General features: G+C 48.6%; 1 protein-coding gene across 1 annotated transcript in view; it reads left to right on the top strand.

The window, feature by feature from the left end:
* The window catches only part of SMG9 (SMG9 nonsense mediated mRNA decay factor), a 940,250-nt gene that overhangs the window by 627,108 nt on the left and 298,487 nt on the right, over nucleotides 1-14,655 (top strand). The window contains exons 11-12 of the mRNA XM_069640791.1: nucleotides 13,434-13,541; nucleotides 13,777-13,902. Of these exons, the coding sequence (XP_069496892.1) occupies nucleotides 13,434-13,541; nucleotides 13,777-13,902 (234 nt within the window). The remainder of the gene's footprint in view (nucleotides 1-13,433; nucleotides 13,542-13,776; nucleotides 13,903-14,655) is intronic.

The following is a 14,655-nucleotide window of genomic DNA, read 5'->3' on the forward strand; positions in this document are numbered from 1 at the left end:
ATGAATTCTTAAATTGTGAATAGCATATTCACGGGATAATCCCTGGCTCCGCTACGAGCATCCTCCTTCGCGTCAAGCCGATGCCAAATGACGAGCCATGAGGGGTAGGAGGGAGGGTCGCATGTGAATCTATGAAAGATACCAATGTTGGAGAACAGGAATTAAAGGTAAGTAACTTAATCCTTCCTTGTGCCAAAGAAAGACCTTACCATGCGCCCAGTACTAGATCTGTGCCCTGTGAACAAATATGTCAAACCCGAAAAGTTTTGTATAACCATGCTCCAAGAGGTGATTCCATTCCTGAAACAAGGAGACGACATGGCGATGTTGGATATGAAAGATGTATACATATTTCAAAGCACCCTGCACCCAGGAAATACCTGCATTTCAGGATGGCGGGAGTACACTACCAATTCAAGGTACTCCAATTCAGCATCGCCTCGGCAACAAGAGTATTCACAAAGGTGCTCCCAGTAGTAGTAGTAGTAGTAGTAGTAGTAGTAGTAGTAGTAGTGGCAGCACACCTGTGCAGAAAGTCCATCTGGATGACTGGCTAATCACAGGGGAATCTCCTCAAATTTGCAAATGAAATCCACAAAAGACAATAAACCTTCTCTTCAATCTCGGTTCCTCCAACGAGAAGAAATCAAGTCTAGTCCCCTGCCAAATAAAACAATTTCTAGGGGCTATCCTGAACACAAAAGAGGAGCTGGCTTTCCCTCAAACGAGAGAGTATGAAATATGCTGTTGCAGGTACCTCACTAGAAGGTTGGTCGCCAGATAACTGTACGCCAAGCAATTCGCTTGCTTGAGATGATGGCGTCTTGCATCCACTTGGTTCTACACGCGCGTGTGCGCATGCGTCTAATGCAGGAATGGTTAGTCAAACCGTGGTCTCAGGCAAGTAGACAGTGGGACAATGTAGTGGTTGTTTCGCTAACCCTGGTTCAGGCTTTTCGCTGATGGTCCATGGACCACCTGTTAAAAAGGCAACCTTTTGTTTGCTTCACCAGCACAAGAGATCCTAACTACAGACACCTCACTCGCCGGATGGGGGGCCACTTCCTCCAACACACAACGCACGGGCAGTGGACACACACTACTGACCAAAGACGTATCTACTTCCTAGAGCTCTTGCAGTCCTCAAGGCTCTTCAGGCCTTTCAGCAACATCTCAAGGGCCAAACGGTACAGGTCCTCATAGACAGCAACACAGTCATGTTCTATCTGAACAGGCAAGGGGGAACACACTCTCAAAGTCTGTCCAAGCTAGTACAAAAAATATGGAAGTGGTCACTCAAGAGGAACATGTTCCTAACATTTCAACATGTTCCATGGGAACTCAATTCTCTGGCAGACACTCTAAGCAGACACCCTCTACCAGAGGAACACGAGTGTCAACTCGACAGATATCCTAGATGGAATATTCTCACTATGGGGTCACCCCCACTAGACTTGTTCGCCACAAATCTAAACGCACAATGCCCAGACTTCGCGTCCAGGTTTCCCCAACTAGGGTCCAAGGTGAAAACCCTGTGGATGAACTGGTCAGGGAAAAGTGCTTACGCTTTAAACACCACTCCTGAGCAAAATAGTGCACAAAGTGCACCAGGAACAAGTAACTCTGATCCTGGTTGCTCCTATGTGGTTGAGACAGTCTTGGTTCCCACATCTGCTCAAGCTGGCGATGTGCGACCCAATCAAGCTCCCAAGCCCATACAACATGTTGTCACAACACAAAGGGGCATCCCTCCACCCACGCCCACAATCAATGAACTTGGCAGCTTGGCTCCCGAAGTCCTAGAGTTTGGCCACTTGAATCTTCCATAAAGGGGTATGGATATCTTTAAGGAGGCACGAAAACCAAACACCAGCCACTGCTATTTTAATAAGTGGAAGAGATTTTTAATATGGTGTACATCACAATCGCTAAACCCAATAGAATGTTCTCCAGCTAACATTCTACACTACATGCTTTACCTACTAGACCCCGGCATTATATTTAATACCATAAAGTTGCATCTGGCGGCCCTGTCGGCTTACACCACTTCACAGAACAAGGTGGCCTGGTGGAAGGTACCTGTCATTAAGGCATTCATGGAAGGGTTAAACGGGCTTAACCCCCCCAATTTCCAACCCTCCTCCGGGTTGGGATCTCAATGTTGTGCTCTCCAAGCTCATGGGTCCACCCTTCGAGCCTATGCACAAGGCCAGCCTAAAACACCTTACTTACAAGACTGCATTCCTAGTAGCTATCACCTCCATAATACCAGTCATTGAGCTACAGGCTTTGTCCGTACAGGACCCCTTTTTCATTATACACAAGGACAAAGGTTAGCCTCAGAACACATCGTTTCTCACCGAAGTTCATTTCAAAGTTCCATGTAAACCAATCCATGGAACGTCCAACCTTCTTTCAAAATCCATCAAACTCAGCAGAAAGAAGCCACCATACACTTGATGTACGGATGGTGGTCTTGTACTATGTGAACAAAACAAAACCTCTAAGAAAAACTGACCAACTTTTTGTTTCCATAGCGCCTGGTAGTGAGGGCGATCACATATGAAAACACGCCATCTCCAGATGGATAGTTGAGTGCATACAGCTCTGCTGTTCCCTTTCCAAGAAAGTCTTACCTTTCACCCAAGGGCACACTCTACCAGCGGTACAGGATCTACCTTAGCTTTCATTACAAATGTCCCTCTAGATGCCATCTGCAAGGCTTCTGCATGGAGTTCCGTCCACACAGTCACACAGCATTATTGCATTGACACACACTCTAAAGCAGATTCACAGGTGGGACAAACGGTGCTAAAACATCTCTTTGCTGTTGTACCTTCGAACTGCCTTCACTGCTTAGATTCACATGCGCCCACGCTTCCTCCCCTACTGGAGTAGAAAGTGCATGGATGTTTTCTGGGTTATCACTGTTTCTGCCTTATCACATCTGTACTCATGCTTTACTTTATGAAACCTCATGTCTGAAACAATCAATCTGAGGGACCTCGACGCATGTAGGACCATGGACACTGTACACGTCACCCTAGGGATAGTGCTACTAAACATGCCCTGTCGACATCCGTTTTTGAGTTTTGAAAACAAATGTTGTAATACTCTGCTACCTCCGCTAGATGTCGGACTATGCAGAGCATGTGAATCTAAGCAGTACACGCACCAGAAATACGATTGCGGTGAGTAATGTATTGCATATATATATATATATATCAAGGACAAAAATGTAATTGCAAGGACATTAAGGTGAGAACTTAATGTAATAAAACCTGGGAATTCAGCTAAAGCCACCTTAACTTCGTGCCCACAGTTGCACAGACTATGACCACAATGATGACATCATAGATCACATCTCTAATTACATTACTATAGTAACAGCATTTAGCATGACCTTCAGTCATGGTCAGTGTGCATGGCCAAATATATTTTAACACATGAATGGGTACTAATCGTGGCCTTCAGCTATGGACAGTGGTCACAACCTTCATCCATGTGCACTAACAGGCTACCAACCATATATGTTGGCCTTTACCGGTGGATACAGCTTTCAACAGACTTGGGAACTATCTATGAACTTTAGCACAATAGTGCCCACTGACCACAATCTTTGGGTGTGCCCACTATATATTCTAACATATAAATAGGCCACTACACATGGCCTTTGACCTTGAGCAGTTTGTATATTATTGGCCATGTCCACTGAATATTTTGAAATAATAAAATGTAAAAAGTGATGACCTTCGGCCATGCCCAATGTGTATTACACAACACTTACCAGCCACTAGCTATGGTCTTCAACACAATACTAGCCAGTGGGCACGACCTTTGGCTGTGTCGACTGTATATTCTGACATATTAATGGGCACTAGCTATGGCCTTTAGCGTGACCACTGACTACAACTTTCAACGTTGCCCTCTGCATATTTTAAAACAGTGATGGGCTACTAGGCATAGCTTTTAACCATGCACATTGGTATTCTTTTTAACACTAATCGACCACTAGCTGTGGCCTTTGGTGCTGGCTAGTGACCCCAGTCGTTGTCATGGGCAAGTCCATGGCCTAAATTGCTATTAAGGTAATCCGTTTTCATGAGCCAATTTATTAATGATGTTATGTCCAATTCCATTATTTATGTAATCTGTTATATAAAGTGCAATTAGTGTTGTCACCAGTGGTGGCCTCAGTGAGGTAATTTGTAATGTCATCATTATTCTCATACAACATGTACTTAGTGAGATCATGAGTGATATGATCTGTAATGTCATCATTGTGGTTATAGTCTGCAACAGGTGGTGCGAACTTAAGGTGGCTTTAGCTGAATTTTCAGGGTTTGGTTGTGTTTAGTTCTCACCTTAACGTCCTTGCAAATGTTTTTTCTTTCAATTTTAAGGGTTTTGTTATTCCATACATATTTAATGTTTATAATACAGACAATTCGGCTAAACAAAACAATGTATTCTGTCTAGAAAGGAAAATGAAACGCAATTGAGCAACCACATTTTGGACTTGATTCACGCCTCTGGAGATCCAGCAGGATGCCCACAAAGTTTCAGTTCGATTCGGAAGAACATGCACCGCCTGATGGCTCGAGGTCCCAGGGTATAGGGGTATTGCAGCCTAGCAAGGTTGCAGCACGTGGTGGGATGGCTCAAAATGCAGGTCTTCTTGACTCTACTGGGTCATACCAGGCTCTGGGTCTGAGTTGTCGTTTTCGGAGTCCCCAGGTCAATTGGAAGGAAGGGTAACAGCAGGATCTGGTTACCCAGCAGGCTCTCCGGTCGCTGGAAATCGTCTCAGCCGCATGTTCTTAATCTTCCTTTTCGGTTTTGGTTCCAGTGGTCAACTACCTCTTCAGCTTCCTGGATCTGACTTTTATGCAGGAACGCAGCCAATTACACAGTCATGTAACAATCAAACTTGGGGGATGTAGGGGTTGGCAGTCCTTTCAGGACAGTCAGCCTCCCAGTTTGAACTGGATTCTCGCAGGCAGGCTGGAAGACAAAGGGCTGCAGAGTTTTGGACTTCTCCCTTCACAGACACTCTGGAGCCTGGGCGGGTTTGACCGAGGTCTCCCGCCGAAGATAAAATTGACACAAAGGATTTTTCCACCCTGGATGTCCGGAGAAGGAACAATATTTTGAAACTAAGGGTACCTGTTAGGCTTTGATCTTCCAGGTTATTAAAGGAGACAGGACAAGGAGCACTAAAATGGCAAAAAAAGAATACTGGGGCCATTTTGGTCAAATGGGCACACATGGGTGCCTTTACTGGGGCTGTGGAAACAGCCTGCGGTAAAGGTACACCGAAGTAGTAAAAAGGTTCACTGCCACTAGCCATTAAAGGTAAGTTTGTCCTTTTAACATACATGTCACAATTAGAATAAGAAAGGGGAGACCTAGTATCTCCCCAGTACTCTACATAAGGTGGGGGTTGCTGGTCTCACCTGAATAAATGTAAAAGGGATCCAAAGATCCTTTCTACCATTGGGAACGGTAGTTCTCACAAGGTTAGCCACAGAAAGTTAAAAGGGGAGCCCCAAATGCAACCCAGCAACAATATTGCCAAATATGTGCCAAATGTTGTCAAAGAGGATAACATTAAAAAGACACTACGCAGAGTCTTAAAAATGACACCCGATTCCAAGATGGCGACGGGGAGAAGGAGGACGTGCATGGGTGTCTCTCCCTGCCGGGCCACGCCAACAAGCAGCATAATAAAGCAATTCCAGGTGACGTTCCACCCCAACGGAGCTTCAACCAGAGCAGAAGTGCACTCCGAAGAGAGAAAAGAATACCTGTGATGCCTACTAAACAGAGAAGGTCGAAAACTAAGGCAGACTACAGCATGACCACAGAATGGAGGCGGACCCCCTGAGTGGACACAGCAGGTGGCGAAGGGACACTCAAGGCAAGAGAGACTAAGGTACCAAGAAGATGCAGACTCCCCGGGACTTTGGTTGCCGCCGTGGGAGACTGCAAGCGTGAAGTGAAAAGTGCCCAAACTCCTCCCTCGTACAGACAAATGCAACTACCGGGCTGCAACGCAGCGCCGGAGAGGAAGAGTCTACCCAAGCGGGCAAAAGCACATAAGCGGGCAGCGGGAGTCAAAGACTAGCAACAAGGAAAAGAAGAGTGGCCCAGGCTCCTCGCCGGGGCCGCGCACAAGAACGTAGCAACGGAAAACCTCAGAAGGGGCAAGGATCCCGGTATTGAATAGCAAAAGAGATCCAGGCATTGAACCTCCCACCCCATACAAAGCAGTGGGGGATGTGCCAAGAAGATCCACACTCCCCGGGACCCTGGACGCCACCCGGGGGACTGCAGGGGTGCAGGGAAAAGAGCCCAAGCTCCTCCCGCGCCCAGACCAATTCTACTACGGGCCGCAACACAACGCCGGAGAGGCAGAGGCCACCCACAATGGCACAAGTACAGAAGTGGGCAGCTGGAGACAAGGGCTAGCAGCCAGGAACTGAAGAGCGGCCCAGGCTCCCCTCCAGAACCGCGCACCAAAACAAAGTAGGAGAACACCCCAGAAGGCGCAAGGATCCCAGGAGGGAAAAGCAAGAGAGATCCAGGCTCTGAACCCCCCGGGTGTCATGATGCCTACTCCCGGGAAGCCAGTTCAGGGCCAGCGTCCCCGAAAGCAGACATCATGTCCCCAGGGAGGGACCCAGCAACCCCTTATAGGGGCTCTTTGGACATTGTCCTGGCGCCTTTGGCGCCAGGCTCATAGAAGGCATCAGTCCCGGCACCATAGGCGCCAGGCTCATTATGGGAGTGCTTGGATGGACTTACCTGATGCAGACCATGCTGCCGGATCCAGACCTCCTTGAGGTCTGAAAGGGACTATTTTACCTATGGGACTATTTTACCACTCGGGCGTGGCTGAGGAAGAATACTTACCTGGAACTACTTTGGGGGCTATTTAAACCACGCCCAGACAGCAGCTCACGCTTCGCGTTGTTCTGCATCTAGCAGCTGGATGCTCACCGTGTCTGCTCCTGCATCCTGGCTCCAGCCATGCCCGCCTGCAACCTGGAACACCTGAAAAGGAAGGAAAGGAGAGAAAGGTGAATAATTGAACTTTACCTACCTGCATCCGGAGTCCGGAACCATCACTCCGACGATCCTGAGAAAAGACATTATTTTTAGAAGCGCAGCGCATCGCATCGTTCGCTGCAGCGCCGCGTTCCACTCACCTTCATGAGGGGCCCTCGGGCTCTTCAGCCACCATTGGCACCATCCGTCGCCTTTCAGCGCCTAAGGAGAAAAAGAGACAAAACAAAGGTGAGCGAAGGAACAGATTGAGGAAGGCCTGATTCTTCCACCTTAAGACTTACCTGATTATTGTTGGGACAATCTTTCCTCACCTCGGGTCGGCGCTGCTTCTTTGGCACTGCCGTACCCCAGCCCTAAGGGGAAAAAGACACACGCATTAGTGGGTGAAAGCATGATCACTAAGGGAACCATCCATCAAAAAGACTCACCAGAGTTACCTTCGGCGAATCCATTCCTCTACGCGAATTCTTCATCCTACATCTGAAATAGAGAAAAGGACAACAGACAATTAAGGCTTGAACTTTTGCAACTGAATACTTACGGCCTCATATCGGCAAAGTCAAGCGGAGTTGAATACTCACCAAACCCGAGATCCAGTGAAGTAACTGGAAATCAACGCGCCCCTGCATCGGAAGCAGGATGGAGAGCTCGTCCTTTCAGACTCTAAGGTGAGACTCTACGGGGAATCGCGGAAGGGGTTCGAGGAGTGTGAGAGGGGGAAGGGGGGGAATCCGACCCATTATCCAGCAGACAGTTAATCCCCTTTTCCATCTAGAGAAGGATTCTTCTACGGGCCAGACAGGCGAGGTTTGGGGGTCCGGTCCAGTCCATCTTCCGAGTCCTGCGCATCACCTTAGAAGAGGTCATAGCAGTCCAGAACAGATCGGCGCCTCCGTGGGAATCAGGTGAGCGTTACACCGGGGGACACTTAAAGCAGCAGGGGATACTCCCTCCAACAAAGGAGACCCGGTTGGGGGCACACACCGCGCCACATGGGAACATCAGGCTTCAGCAACAAAGCGAAACTGACCCGGCAAAGACACACCAGAGAGCACGGAACCCCCCACAGTGAACAAAACCAGTACAGACCCCCGGAGGGCATCGGACAACAAAGGTAAGCTGTGAGTACTCGTAACACCAAGAAGTGACCCCCCCTCCCCCCTCCCAGATCCACTAGCTGACCCCCAGAAACACGCTACCACACTGAGGCACATAACGCAACAACCCGCACAGAACTATATGCAAGGCAACCCTACGCAATGGGGGCAGCCCCTCAGAAGATAGACACCACCAGCAAGGGTTAAACCCACAACCAACTCTGACCCAGAGAACAACGGACAACAGGGGATGCGGCATAGGCCCAACCACAGCGGGCCCCTACCAACACGAAAGTGGTTTGAGCCCACCGAACAGGAAAACAAAAAAGACCCGGAGAGTGACAGAGAGTGAAAGGAATACTGAGTCCTCACAATCAACCTATCAACCGACGGAAACCCCCCACAGCAGGGCCCCAGATGCACAGAGGATATAGACAGCACACTGAAAGTAAGGACACCCCACGCCCCCTAGTGTCACAAGCTGACCGCCAGAAACACGCGGCCACAGTGTGGCGCACATATCCACAATTGGCATTGTGTTACAACCCAGTCACTCACGCATCGGGGCTAACCTCAGGAAGATAAGTACCAAGGGGAAAGCCTACGACTGACTCCAACAACACAGCGGCAGACCCAAGCAGATACAGGTCCACAAACAAGGCTCCCCCCCCCCCCCACATCACATCACCCTCAGCCGGACTAGGGGAACTCAAGTAAAAGGGGACACCCCAAGTGACAACACGCCAGGAAGCGGGAAGAGCACATTAAACCACAGAAGCAGAGGACTGAAGAGAAAAGGGCAAATAAACTCCCTCCACCCCCACCCCCCAATCCAACTCAGCAGAGACGAAAAGAAAAGGAGCGGGCTACTCAGCCATATGGAACTAACTCTCACAGTGGAAAAGGGGAGGGCAGACCCTATCAAAGCCCCATCGCATATCGAAACAGACAAATTGATGAGCAGCGCAGGAAGCAGGATCAAAAATAACGCCACAGCAATAGCATTGATGTCAAAACCCAGACTGAAAACCACAACCCCAGCTCACTCTCCCCCTCAAGGGAAATGGGTAAAAAACATGAAACAGCTGTGGAGTGTGGACGATGCATCGACAGCGCGACGGGAGGAGACAACTCGAGAAACTCACACCCAGGATCAACAGGAAATGGGGGAGAACACCATGACCAAAGCAGACATGCAAAACTGTTTTAAAGAATACCAGATCCAATTTCTGCTCTCCTTCCTGGAACAATTCAAAACGTTAAAGGAAGACATGAAACAATCTTTCCAGGAGGTTGAGATAGACATTGCGAAACTGGAAGAGAGAACTGACACCCTAGAGAAAGTAGTGCAACAAATAGAGGACGATGCCCAAAAATCGGACGAGGTGCTGGAGCAGCTAGCCCGCCTCTCCAATAATCTCGAACTCCAATGCAAGGACTTGGAAAATAGATCGAGAAGATACAACATCAGAATAAAAAACCTATCCGAATCAGTTGAAGACAAAGACCTCACCTAAACGGTCCGCCAACTATTCACGTACGTCCTAGCAGAAGACACGGAAGCCCAAGTCCAGGTCGACAGGCTGCACTGTGTAAAACCAAGAAAACCAGCTGAACCAGGGGCTCGAGCAAGGGATGTGCTGGCAGCTATATAATCATACACTCAAAAAGAACAAATCTTACTAAAGGCAAGAACAGCAGGCCCGTAGAGAATAAATGGCAAGAAGTACAACTATATCAGGACCTAGCCCAATCCACGATCCTGAAGAGAAGAAAAATGGGCCCAGTAGTCCAACACTTAACAACCAACCAAGTGAGATACAAATTGCTTACCGGCAAGGATTACCGGCATCGCTTACCGCTCCGGGCTATTCCGACCTGCCAACCCGCTATTAGCAGCACTGTAAATAACCCTTCATGTTGGCAATACCGACATGCCGTAAACTGGAGGACATCACAAGTCAGCCGGACATGCAAATACCGGCATCATGAAGACGCTAACAGTGGATACCGGCATGCCGTAAATACCGCCATTGCGTACCAACCGTAAAATGCTATGTGCAGTGTCCCCAACTGCCACAGGTACACACCATCAGCACAGGTGGAGGCAATGGAGTCTGGGCCTGTACAAAAGGAGCACACCAACACACCACACCGCTTTCCACACCAAGATTAATGCAATAGTAGCATCAATACCTGAGCTGGAGGACATGCTTGCATTGCAACACCAGCAACAGCAGGCACCACAGAGGAGACGCAGCAGGAGAAGGAGGGTGAGACATGCCCAGCATGCCCCACAAGTGCATCCAGCGTAACCATGTAGCAGCCCCCAATCCCACACATCGGAGCCAGTCCTTTCAACCCAACCCTGGAGCAGAACCACACCCTGTACCGTCTGGACCGGGCCACCATCAATACCATCATGGACATGATACACAACGACATTGTCAGCCTCATTGAAATGCGCACCGCCATCCCCCCTCTACTGAAGGTAGTGTCGGTGCTCCACTTCCTTGCCACAGGCACCTATCAGCACACAGTGGGGCACATGCATGGCATATCACCACCCTTGTTTACTTGCATCCTGAAGCAAGTGCTGGATGCCCTCTTCAAGCACACAATGGAATACATATCCCTACAACGGACTACCCAGGAGATCCTTGAAACAAAAGGTGGCCTCCATGCACTGGCAGGCATGCCAAATTGTATAAGTGCCCTTGACTGCACCCACATGGAGTTGGTGGCCCCGCATGTCATGGAGGTGGTGTTCCGCAATCGCAAGCAATACCACTCCAACAAGGTGCAGATGGTATGCGACGCCAGCAAGATCACACATTGTTGTGCCCGATATCCCGGATCAACCACAGGAATGCTGCATGTCACCATTGGAAAAATCAGCACTGAATGCCTAACATTGCAGAGCCTACTGCAAACGCTCCCCATCAGAAAATCCTACTGAACGCTACACATCACTAAATGGACCCGGACACAGCTGTATGCGTACACAATGCATGAGCACCAAGACGGCAGAGCACATCGTGTATCATCTTGAAGATGCAACCCACACCATTATTCCATGGCACAGGACACACTGAGGGCATAAAAATGGTGTGCATACAACCAGGGACATGTGCATGTGGCCAACAATAATCTGCCGGCATGTGTGACTAGTACAGCTGTCCATCATGAATCGACTGACATACACCTCTTTATCTGCCTCCCATGCAGGTGACAGTGGCTATCCCTTGGTGACGTGGCTCCTCACCCCTGCCCGAAAACCCACATAACAGGCACGAGGAGGACTGCTATCAATCCCACGCCCGTACCTGTGTGGTCATTGAGCAGATCTCCGGCCTGTTGAGTGCATGTTTTCGCTGCCTTAGCCCCTCAGGTGGGGCAACTCTTCTAGAGGCATGAGAAGGTGGCCAAAATGATCATGGCATGTGTCCTGCTGCACGACGTGTATCCAACGCAACGTGCCCCTGCCCCCTGACATTGGACTGCAACCACCTGGTGGTGATGAAGGGGATGAATAAGAAGTGGCAGCACATCATTGCAGTGCAGATGCACAGGAGGGACGTGCAGTGGGTCAGTCAGGGATTGCACATTATTACTGACACACATGGCTGCAGAGGGTGACATGATAGTTTGACAGAGGGCACTGGGTGTGAGGGTACATGCACACTATGCACTGCATATGAATAAATGACAAATGCGCAATGATGAATGTCCACTCAGGCCTTGCTTTTGACACAACGGGTGTATTGAAATTAACAATGAAAAGTGCAATAACCCTCCACCACCCTCACTCCCCTCCCCCTCCCCCACCTCCCTCACCCACCCCCCTCACACCCTCCCCCACAACTCCCCCACACATGTCCCAACAAGTCTCTAATGCCTTCATCAGGCTGGCCAGACTATTTTTTTGCACTCCCTGGACCTGGTGGCGGCATGTCCGGCCAGCGCTAATGCCGCATTGGTTCATGCTGGTAATGCAATCTGCGCTATGCATGATGCCGCTAAGGGCCTTTTACGTGCCTTTTTACGGCATGGTGGTAATGCCCTTACCGTCATGGTGCAAAGCTTGTGCCCGCAAAGTCGTAATAGCCCTCTATTAGCGGGCTCTTGACTACACGGACACGCTATTTGCGCCATGCTGGTAAGGACAGTTACTTACCTCCAGCCTCGGAATGACTCCCCCTGAGTGAAAAAAGGTTACCACTCACTAAGGTATAAGGATGGAGAATCTACCAGAAAAGCAAAACATTCTGGGGTTGACGCAAGATTTATCTTTAATATGAAAATCTTAACTAACACCAATTCCACAGTGAGAGGCAATCCCTGGACGTGTGGAGAGTGCTGAAGTTCTACCTCTCGCGGACGAGATCTTTTAGGAAGTGGGAAGCGATGCTTATCACCTTCGCATACAAAGGCTCCATCGCCCGTTGGATGGTCCAGCCCAGTTCAGAAGCTTATGTGTTCATGAGTAAGACGGTCACTGCGGGATCGATGCTCATGCGGTTAGGGCCAAGGCTATCGCAGTCGCCTTTCAGAGGCACGCTTCTTGGGAAGTCATTAGGAAGGGGGCAACATGGGCCACTCCGTCAATTTTTTGTAAGCACTATTCTGTGGACACTAGCTCCAGGCGCGATGCAGAGTTTGGCTATGCAGTTCTGAGGAAGCTTTTTTCTTCTACCAAAGTACGAGGCATGTTTCACAGCTCCACCCAGTTGTTTTGTTTCATAGTCCTTAGTCCCCTTTCCTCCATACGTCCCACCCACCTTCCCCCACTAGTATGCCTAGGGCTAAAATTGTCAGTGCAGCTAGGTTTACAAGCTTCCGATTATGTCAAAAGGGGACTGAGGTGAGGCGCTGGGGCCTCTGGAGCATTTGCACGCCCGGGGCCACGTCCTGTACGCTATACAAAATTTAAAGGGGAAGCTCTAATTTTTAGCTGCCAAAGGTTCTGTTACCATCCCCATCTTGGATGGTAACGCCCACAAGGATGGAGTAACGGGGACTAAGGACTATGAGTACTATAGTTACTACAGTGAGTACCTTTTAATTTCTGCATGATACTGTGCCAGCCTCTGTTTTTTAGAAGATTGACGGTCCCAAACTATTATATGACTTCTGTCACTATGTTTAGGGGGGGTGTTTTCCACTTCACATTTGCAAATGTGCTTTATGCATGGTAATTGGACATTTGTTAATATGAGTAGTTAGCTTTGTTAGGTGCTGTAACATGCTCTCTTTTTTCCTAAGTCTTCTTACAGAACAAGGCAAAAAGGGAGGATTTCTGTCCACGCAATCTCAAGCAGATGCACACTGTGATTGACAAACTGATGATGCACTCTCACCTCCGATACAAAGGTACACTCCATGATCTCAGACAGCCATCTGTGCACTCTCATTTCATGAAGTTTGTTCACTTAACTCCTACCAACATAATGTAAGTACATTGCACCAACTTCATGCACCAACATAGGTGACTTGTTTCTACCTGATTGTGCCCATTTCCTTTGTGAGCTGAAACTCTTCTCCCTTTCCTTCCTCACAAGCCTAAATTACTCAAATAACCGGTATGTGTTTGTTTCCAATTTACCAGGGACCCTCTCAATGCTGGATTGCAATGTTTTTCCTGGTTTACCATACAGCTTTCTTGATTCTGAGGTGAATCTCTTCCTGATCCCTTGCCTGGAAACTGATAATGACGAGGCCATCTCCCGAGCAGGTACCATTTCAAACTTCAAAATTCGACCTAAACATCCGTTCCTTCGAAATCTGCCACACATTTCAAGCCTTGGTTTATGTTCTGACCTGTCAGGTGACTGCAATTGTAGGACGAGATGCTGCTGCTAGATGAATGATTTTTGGCTAACATCTAATTAACTCTATTCCACTGGAAACTTTTACAGGCAGATGGCTGGGTAAGACCAAACAGATTGGCTCTTTGTTCTGGGAGGAAGGGATAGTCACAAATGCACTGTTTTCTTTTTTTGCTATGTTTACGTGCAGGTCGGTGTTGGGTAGGCAGTTGGGTAAGGAAACAATGAGCTACAGGTATAAAAGAGTTGTCTTTATTCTTGTGGTTACAGGTTGCAGACACAGGATATTCTATTGCAGGTAGGTAGAAGCAGAGGAGTTGCGGGACATGCAAGCCTCTTATCTATCACCCCCAGAACTCTCGTCAGCTCAATCGCACAACAATCCTTACTCCAAACTCTCATTACATCATGCATGCCTGCAGGCAAGGAAAACAAAGCTGATGGAAAGCACACCGCTACACCCCCTTTATGGAAACATAAAAAAAATCACACGTAAAAGGTACTCGAGAGAGGTACATAGGCACAGGGAAAGTAGAACTCCACACACCAAAACCATTAAGCAGACTAACAAACCACTCCACATGACACCAAGGGGTCCCTCGACAACCTCCACTAGTATTAGTCACCTCCTGCCACGTTCACAGGGGGTTCAGCAACAT

The sequence above is a fragment of the Ambystoma mexicanum genome, chromosome 1q, assembly GCF_040938575.1.
Source record: "Ambystoma mexicanum isolate Mex_15411 chromosome 1q, UKY_AmexF1_1, whole genome shotgun sequence".
NCBI classification, from domain to species: Eukaryota; Metazoa; Chordata; class Amphibia; order Caudata; family Ambystomatidae; genus Ambystoma; species Ambystoma mexicanum.